The 9988-nt window shown below is 39.6% G+C and overlaps 1 protein-coding gene across 1 annotated transcript in view; it reads right to left on the bottom strand.

The window, feature by feature from the left end:
• Positions 1-834: 834 nt before the first annotated feature.
• The window catches only part of MIPOL1 (mirror-image polydactyly 1), a 158052-nt gene continuing 148898 nt past the window's right edge, over positions 835-9988 (bottom strand). The window contains exon 12 of the mRNA XM_009869167.1: positions 835-1357. Within this exon, the coding sequence (XP_009867469.1) occupies positions 1291-1357 (67 nt within the window). The 3' untranslated portion in view covers positions 835-1290. The remainder of the gene's footprint in view (positions 1358-9988) is intronic.

Here is a 9988-nt window from a genome sequence, read left to right as displayed (position 1 = left end):
ACCCACTCTGCCTGAGCTGGCTGGTCCCAGGAGTAGCTTAAAGCCCACTGTGCTCCTGAGATTCACTACTGAATTTGGGCTGGTTAGCAGTGACAATTGCCTTCTTGAGCAGGTTTATACAAGTGCTGACCTGACCCTTCTGTTCACCTTTGTTCAAGTGATGAAGACATACCAAATAAGGGAGAGGTCTGGGTCACAAATACAACTCTAGTTCCAACCTTCTAGTATCTGTAAGGTTTGTAATGTCTGCATATTCCAAGCTTTCCTCCTCCCTGTAGGTGTCTGTCCTTCATCCTTTGAGTTCAGTCCCAGGGCACTTCAGAAGTACACAAAGCAGAGGGTTGCCAGTCTGGCCTCCAATGAAGCATGGATGGTACTCCTGCCTTGCAAAGCAATCAGAGGTCTAGAGGTAGCAAGCAAAGAGTCTTGTAGGAAAGAAAGATGGAGGAAGGGGGGCGGACCCACCTTGCACTGAAAAGGTGTATTTTGACAGTGTAAGGTGGTTTCTGAATTTTTGAGAGATTTTCTCTCACAGGACAGAGGAGTGACTAAAAACAATACAGGAAACCTTCCACACAGTCTGACATACTGTACAATGTCACAAGGCTTTCACGATACAATTTATGAAGCTGAAACCTAACTGCACATTGCTTTTTTAATGTACACTGAAAATGCCATGTACTAGCAGCAGCTATCCAACCACTGTATAAAGCTATACATGTATCCTTCCCACAGATATAGGAACAGCCACAAGCTGCAATTCAATGGGCTACGAGCAAGGAGGAAAAAATCTTCAATATACTAGGCAGAGATATTTCTTGAATGTGAATCTGATTTATCAATTAATACATTTAACATACAAACATGGGGCTGTTTGCAGTCTCACAAACAACATGAGGCATTTAAATTTTGAAACTGCTTTGCAGGATTTTGCACCTGAAGCCTGCAGTATCTGAAAACACGATCAAGCTGTGCCTTACAGCAGACTATAGTCTAGTAACAGCAAGAGGATAGACTGTTAAAATAAGCATCTACATAATTTTTCACAGTGCCACAATGCATCTGCTTAAAAACAAATATGTGTTTGCAGTGAAACATTTCAACAAATCACAGAACTCAGCAGCAAAGTAGTTAAACATTTATGATTTGATTTTATCTCAGCTTGGAATGTCGCTGGAGTGTCCCACTTCTAACAACTGTTTGCTAAGTTAAGGCTTTAGTGTTTACACAGTGCTGAATGAAGCAGCCTGGTCACCAGATGTGAATGCTTCCTTAGACTAGAGCTTTCAATCAGATCACGGTCCTAATGGTCCCTGCTCCAACCTTCTTCCTCAGGACGTCCACCAGCCTTTCCAACCTGGGAGGGGGCAGGGGAGAGGGAGAGGAGAGAAAAAAAAGGAAGCTAACGTTAGGAATGTTCTGGCTGAAAGAGACAGTGTTTGCACTGAACCAAGCTGTCCTGGTGGTGGTCACGCTCAGAAACAAAGCACTACTGTAAAAGACAGACATTAAGGGAAAATGCAGACAACTTACGGCAAACTTTTTCACCTACAATCCAACCCATTTGCAGTCAGTGATATATTATCGACTCACTTTTCTTTTGTACTACACGTAGTATGTGAGTCGCCGTAAGGCATTAACACAAAACACTGTGCAGCGATCCTGTGGCACACAGACGCTTCGGTGTAAGCATCACATTTGATTCTTACACTTTTTAATATATGAGTGGCACGTGGCTCTTGTTAAATGTAACACTTTGCTGTTGTTTCCCCTTAAAAAAATACCCCGCCCCTTATCCAGCAGATTCTTTTATTGTCTAGTTTATAAATCTATGCCTAAAAGCCCATGTGGTTTATGCCAAAATCATTTTTCAAAATACTCAACAACCCAAGTTTCTGATGATACAGATGATGATACTTTGAAGGTGGCACGTACAATTGATACAACTACAGAAAACAGTCTGAATAAGTAGGACAGAGAGCTGCCTAATCCTTGCTTAGTTTTATGGCACAAGCTATCAGCGTGTCCAGCATCTCACTTGATTAATTTGTTTTTTCCTTTTGTTAAAGTATGTAGGCAAATGCAAAGGGCTAAATTTGTTCATTGTTTTTCATTTGCACACATTTATCTTCAGCAGCCATGCATTCAAGCTATTTCTTCAATATATATGTACTTCAGGGAATCCTTCAAAGAAAGCTCTCCCACAAATTAAGTATATAAAAGCAGACACTGTGTGTAATAGAACACTTTCAGAATCATGTCTAGCATACTATACACACAACTCTCATAATGGATGAAAAGAGTTTCAGGTTCAAAAAGCTGTATTCATTGTTGCAAAGATGACAGTTTTTCCCTATCTGAAAAGATAGCTTTTAAAAAATCATATATATTATACAATATGAGGAATGCATACAGGAAATAAAAATAACACAGCCTTATCAAAACTTCAAAATCCATTTTATCTCATAAATGTATTAGTAATTTCAGTGCAGGAAAACTAGTTAACGTGTCTTGGATTTATTGCTGTAAGTCACGACTAACGCACATGGTACGTATTGAAACATTCTTGTTTTCCAGGAACCACAAAGCACCATGAAGCTACACTTTTCATTGTACTCACCAGGTGACTTAATTCCTGAAATGAGATTAAGAATTCACCACCCTAATGTAATTATCAGATGCCAGGAAATGACTGTGGAAAGTTAGGCTGGTTCTAGCTGTTCCACAGGAACTCTAAAGGAGTGAAAGTACAGGTGAAAAACTACTGCTCTCCCTTCAGTTTTCTAAGAACTGCTTTTCATTTTTAACCAACTAGTGTCTTTTTCCTGTGTTTGTAACACACGTTTGCTGCACTTCATCTTTATGGAGACAGCACCCACCCAGTGCAGTCAGTCCACGCAAATATAAAAGTCAGGGCTTTCACAAGTTATCTGCTCCCGAAAGTTTTCTCACAGTGGATAAAACAATGTCTTCTGGGTTCCAAGAGTTTTAGCTCAGTTACTGATAGGTCGTAGTTTCCTCAACCTCTCTGACTGAGAAGTTTCCCCGTTAAACCAGTTGTTAGTCGATGAGCACTTTCAGAGAGCAATGACAGATCAGCCCTCACTTCTAACAGCATGTATGTTCAGAAGCATTGCAGATTTCTCAGCCCCTTTGTCACTGGAGGTCTCTTTCTCCCTCACACTAGTACCCTTTCTAATGTGCTTCAGAGACATAAAGCACAGGAGAAACGTTTCAAACTGGACAAACAAAAGGTTTGGGCTACAAACTGGTTTCTGGAAGACAGCAGAAATATAGCAAAATCTGAGATCATGACTTATTTCAGTTGAAAAGAAATACCATGCGGTTTATACAAGTGGGAGCAATATTGCTTCAATAATTGAGGTTTTTTTAGGGTAGCCATAGGTTGGAGGTCACTGCTTACATACTGGGCTTACACATTGGGCTTAGATGTGCACCACTCTGTGACCAAGCAATGACACTGCACACCAGAGCAGAACAAGTTAGCGAAGAGCTGCCCATGTTTGAAGAGAAATACCACTGGGATGAAAGTAGCTGTCTTCTGTTTAACCTTGAAACTGTCAGGCTTCATTGAAAATAATGAGGCTTAACAATCATAGCTTCTGCTTTTCAAATGCATGATGACTGAAATCATCAAAATGAGGTATCCCACACCAAATACAAACCGTGCAGGGCTTATTTGCCTTTTGTTTCAGTCATGTGTGGATTTGCAAATTTATTTATTCTTTATTAGAAGAAAGAAGAAAAAAAAGCAGCAGGGGATTAAGAAACTATACCTTTGAAAGAGATTTAAACAATAATGTAAGAGAGAAATTGTAACAGCTATTTATAAGATAAAATAACAGAGGGCAAAATTCACCCCTACACTCACAAGACCCAATATATCACTGAAATCCCACTTAAGCCTACAAAATAATGCTATGGGCTGAATCAGTGGTTAATAACTCTTGATACAGGCCTCGGGGGGCTTTTCGGAACGATAATCCTGGACTCTTTGTTCACCAAGGGCCCAACTCTGCCATCCCGACTCACACTAAGCAGCATTATTCTTTGTGAGTAATAAAAGGCAGCTGACAAGGGTGTTTGTGTCAGTGAGGTACTACCTGCAAGAGGTGAGGGTAGCAGAATCACCCCTTGTCGATAAAAGCTCTGTACCCAGCCCCGTGGGATGCTGCAGGCAGCTCCTTTTGGAGGCAGAGCATTTTAATCTGTGGTAAACTGAAGGAATAGTCTTATACCTCAAGACTAAAGGTAACTTAAATATCTAAACAGACAAATGGTTGGTGCTGGGAACCCCCATAAAAGTCTCAGTGTTTGCAGTGTTTCATTCAAAATATGGAAGACTCTGACCTGAATAAAGCAAGTTTTATTACTTTGTGCAATCATGATATATGCCAGTATAATCTTACCGTATTTTACTTAACTGAAAGCAGTACTGACTGTGTTTGACTGTATCCTAAGACACAGATTTGACAAATGACATCTGTCCTTTTTCTTGTGAAGGAAACAGTCCTCATAGTATAAATCAAATGTGTAATATCTTCTTCTGAGATGTAAGCATGGACACTCACTGAATTTGCATCTCATGAAGCAACCAAACAAGTAATTCAAGAAGTATTTGGGTTCATATTTCAGGTCAGACAGAAGAATGATATGGTGGGCAACTCTGCTGCAGTGCTGAAGGTCCAAACGTGCAAGGACAGACACCTTTAGGAACGTTCAACAAAGCCTCTTAAGGTCTCACTCCTCAATCTCACAAATTTCAATCTCTTGCTTAAAGATTTTGGAGAATCTCAGTAGGTGATCTCCCCTACTTCTTAGTACTTAATTCTAGAATAATCTGTCTCTTAACAAATGAATTCTAATAGCAAATGCCACTTCAGCAATCTCCAAATGATTACTGTATGTGTGCATGAAAAATGCGTAAAAAATTACATAGAAAATATAGGAAGAAGCTATGTATTCAAACATTGGGTACAACTTTGGTTGTATTTATCCTGACTTGCACATATCCTAAGACAAAAAGTCCTGTGTTTTTTTGCGATAGATGGAATTTGCACCCAGGAAAAGCACAAAGATGACACCTAGATATATATTATACCTATACTACCTACTACTGTAATGCTCATCTCAGTGCTTCCATAAAATGGAAAAACAAAAAAAAAATCAAACCACAAATTAGGAAAAGGATATCTGGTCCTTCATTATTTTTACGTTAGCAAAAGATGCATCATTTTGAAGAATCTTGAAGTGCAGTGGCTTAATGCTTCCTCAATGCAAATCTGAAATTAAGCAGGTGAATCTGGGTTTTAGTACAGAAGTAAGAAGATTTCCTTGAGAAGCTTGCTGCTATGATATTACCAGTTTGAATACATACTTTTAAAAGTGTTGCTATGCTTTAAGAAGGTCCTCATCTTCAGAGAAGAGATACCCAAACAAGAACATTGCTAGGTGCGTCTTCTCCAAGACAAATTCTCAACCATTCTCAACTTCTTTTCCAGTTATTTCAAAATTGTGTTCTCTCTCTCACCTATGGATACGCCGGACAAAATGCCTGTATGGAGTGTATGTTGTTGTATGGAGTGTTCTTACACAGCTCCTGAACTGTTTGACAATCTGCTTTGAGTTTTAGCAAAACCTTACAGAGCTTTACTCCCTTGAGTATAAATCACTCTGGTTTTAGAATCAGTCTCCACAAAGCGGACTTAAAATCCTTACTGACAGAGCATTTTGTTCCTGAAGCTGGACGTAGAGCTGCAAAAATGTTACTTACTCCTCTCTGCTGCTGACTCTTATGCACATTTTTGGCTTGCTCTCCTCTTTCACATATTCTGCTGAAATCTAGCTCTGAACTGCATCTTGGGATCAATAAAAGCTCTGCAAATACATGAATCCACATGGATCAGTACATCTCTGCTCCTGCTCCATGTCTGGCCAAAGGAACTCACCCCAAAGGATAGCAGTGGCCTTTATCTATAGGTTCTGAATATGACAAAATTATACAGTCACAGAGCGATCTTCCAGGGCAATATGCCCCAGAAATAGCCAAAATGGCTACCCAGCTGAAAGAACAGGGAATCCTTCAAGTAGCCTATGTCCTAATCTGCAAAGCAATATATAGACTAGCCAAAAACAATAGCTTCTACCTGCAGATAGAGGAGTTAAGTGATAAATCCAAAACCCTCCTGGATTTTGAAATGCTATATAAAGGCTTATAAACCTAAACTATAACCCTTGGTTATCTTTCCAGTAGATAAGATTAGGCTCAGACTATGAAGATGGCCTTACTTGCATGATTTCTGGCTTCTTGTGGAATGTGTTTTGCTAACACTAATTCCTTTTAGAAACCAAGCATTTGAAAATATATTAGGTAACTAAAATGCATTGGGTATTAGAAGCACTTTAGCAGTAGAAATTGGTGCATGACTGTTTGGTGAGTCGTTATACAAACAAATTCACTTAATTTCACCTCAGAATAAAAAAACCCAACTCCTTTTCTTTCCCTCTCCTTCAGTCTTCCTCTTGGATCTATTTAATGAAATGCTAAATGAGCAGTACTCATTTTCAGTTGTTTTCTGTAAAAGTCAAGGAAACAAATGACACAGAGAAGAGAGGCTGCTGTGATACTAATCTGCCCTAGAAACCAGTCACCTGAACAGAATCCTTTACTCCAGAGGCTGAAGGAAACTGGTTCAAGTCTATTATCTATAAGGGGGAACTGGACCCCATCAGCTTCCCTCTCAGTGGCTGAGCACTGTGCTGACACCGGGTGCTGGGGTGGCTTGTTCTCAGTTCCAAATGTTGAGGCTGCTTTGATTGAACAAAATGCTCAAATGTGCACTGGATCGAAGCCTGAAATGTTAGGGTATGACCTCACACCGAGCGGCCTATCTACCACGCTACAGAGGCATCACCTCCTACCGCTGGGTAGTTAAGTGAATCTAATTATTCTTACTCCTGAATTCAGGTATTATGTTTGCCATCTCAAAAGCCTGCCTTTGGAACAATAACAGTTTTTGACCAACTCACTAAAAACATTGCCGGTTGCATTTAATAGTCACACACAGTCTGTAACAATTCTTTCACAAATCATCATTGTAGTAAAGACTATATGTGGTTCAGATGCACCAGGCTGCCTCTCTCTGCTTAACAAAGTTGCCTCTCAAAATTCAGGATCAGAGACTGGGAGTCTTTCTAAATGACACGCTGGAGTTCAGCAGTGGTTTTGAACCTGATGCAGGAATGACCGAGTAGAATTCAGTGCCCTGTGTTAGACAGGTGGCTGGACTAACTGGTATTAATGGTCCTTTCTGGTCTTAAAACACAAGTCTTAGAGACTGATTTAGCAGCATCAGCGAGCTCTAAACTGTGGTAGACCACAGCGTTGAATCTAATCACTCCAGGCACCACCGCCAATTCCTGCCTGCCCAACACTGTTTGTAATGTCACTCCAAAAAGTATATTCCATTAAACTTACAGGCCTTAAATTTGGCAGGGCAAACCATTCTGCCTCTGAAAAGCACTGTCACAAAACAAGCATTCCTATTAAATCCCTTTCAGCGTCTTCTCAACCCAAAAGAGTAATTCTGTATATGATTAAACTTAGAAGTAAATACAGCCAGTTGGGCTCCTGACAGCAGACATATTTCAAAATAAACCTGGCTTACACAGGCCTTGGCTAAAATATTAAGCCTTTATCTGTGGTCCACAATAACTAATCTTGTCAAATTGTTTGCTTTCTACCTTCTGTTTGGAAGATTATGAGCTAGCTCACCATTACTATTCACCTTGTGCCATCACTAGCAGCAGGAAAAGTGAGTGGTAAACACAGTTGGTCTATTTTGACAGCATTTCATCCTCTTTGCGTTGATGCAGATTGCCACACAGTGCAGCACAATACAAAATCAAGACTTTGCATCTATGCTGGATTTAATGCCACCTTGTGAAAGGTATCGCTCCTTTGCTTTAAAATGCTTTCTCAGGATAGCATACACTGATTGCCTAAAATAAGCTTATGAGTAAGAAAAATAAATCTTGAAGTAACTATGTTGTAACCTCATCTGTATTTCAGTATATTGAGATCTACAACATGCCTATCGTACAGACCAGGCTCTTACTACTGGATGGGCCATTCATATCTGAACATGTGGCTAATACTAAAGATTTAAAAAATAACACTAACTGAAACAGAGGATATACTGGCATACTTAAGACCAAATGACACTCATCAGATTATTTAATCAGATCATGGAATTTAAAGTAACTACTACAGCTTGAGTCCAACAGTTTATACGTCAATTTCATGCAAAGTTTACTACTTCTGTTGTGGAAGAAAAACCTTTTCTATACCTCTTTCCATAAGCTTGAATTACTTTTAACGCTGAAAATTGCTGTTTCTGTGCATTCGGTGTCACAGCTGGTCCCTTTCTTAGGAGAAATCTCGACATCAAAGCCTACTCCTTACAGTGACAGCATTTCCATAACGTCTGTGCTGATATGAAAAGGCAACGGTTTCCTGGATTTTCTTGCCAAATGCTTCCTGGAAGCCTCTGTCACTATTTAGGAAAAGCTAGAAGTTTTACCTTGTGCTAAGATATCTTTCCCATAGAAAGTATTCTGCCATAGTATTCAGTCATCTGAAGAGGGGAAAACTATTACTCCTATCAGCTCCTGATGAACACGAGTCCTGCCTCTTGGTAATAATGTTTGGTATCAGAGCTCCACGAATCACAGTCAAGATTATTCTGTCTCTGAGTTGGTTCCCACCTGCCTCTTGAGATCAGTGCAATTTTGGAAAAGCAAATACTCTTTGCTTTGAATGCTCACAACATGGAGGAATGGTCAGAACTTTTAAGTAAAGTGTTTAAAAGGCAGACATCAGGTCTATTTTACATTATGTGAATTACACAGCAAAACAGCACACAGAGGAGTGAAACGACTTGCTGAAGTTCAACCAACCAAGAATACTGAAAAGCCTCATATTTGATATACAAAAAGCCCAATTTGATATATAAATAGTCTTGAGTCGAACTGGATTCCTCATGTGCACACACACACAAAAAAGTACCCTGCATAATTAAAGCCTAAAGTTGCTGGATACAGAACCCTTCTCTCTCAGCTTCTCAATCCATGCTCTGAACCACCTCAACTGGTAACAACTAGTCAGTTTTTTTATTCTGTATCCAGCAGAGATGTATTTCAGGAGATGGAAAAAGGACATACTTTTTAGAGGATTTTCATTTGTTCTAAATCCCTCTTCAGGAATACTTTAAAATAGTGTTGAAAATTGATTATCTAAACCCAACAGTATTTCAAACCTGCTGGAAACAAACAGATAGATGGGATTCCTCATGAGAAAAATATTGAGGATGCAGAACCAGCAGATTGATATACATTCACAGATCTGTAGAGAACGAGGTTACCAAGAGACTCTAAACTTCAGAAGTGTCAGTCTGAAACCACCAACTTATACCTTTTAGCATGTTTCAAACAAGTCTTCCTTGTAAGTCCAGGTCTGAACCTCTCAGCTGCCTACTCCAAACCAGTCTCATCTCTTTTGGGCATGTTCTGGTCAAGTCTTGTTTACAATGAGTTTGAAAAATTGCAAATACTGATGTACTACTCAGGCTGTTTCCCAAGCACACTCCATCAAAGCACAACTTTGGCAGACTTCTCTTGATACTATAAAAAATAAACACAGTGTGAGCTTTTTTCTTAATTCCACAAATATTTCACAAAACTTGATTCAGACCTGATGGCAGCTCTCAGTTGTGATCCACCTCTCTTCCACCCTTGTGACCAAGTGTAATCTGGAGCTTGTGGAAAATTCCTTCCGAGGAACCATCATCAAATCCCTCCACTTTACAGTAATTAGTCATTTTTACATAGGTTTGATATATTTTAATTGGTTTGCCTTCCTGGAGTGACTTCTACATCACTGAGAGATCTAGAAATGGGTTTGGATGTA

The sequence above is a fragment of the Apaloderma vittatum genome, unplaced genomic scaffold (genome assembly GCF_000703405.1).
Source record: "Apaloderma vittatum isolate BGI_N311 unplaced genomic scaffold, ASM70340v1 scaffold9465, whole genome shotgun sequence".
NCBI lineage: Eukaryota > Metazoa > Chordata > Aves > Trogoniformes > Trogonidae > Apaloderma > Apaloderma vittatum.
Note: the sequence above shows the minus strand (reverse complement) of the source record. Positions and strands in the feature narration are given on the sequence as shown.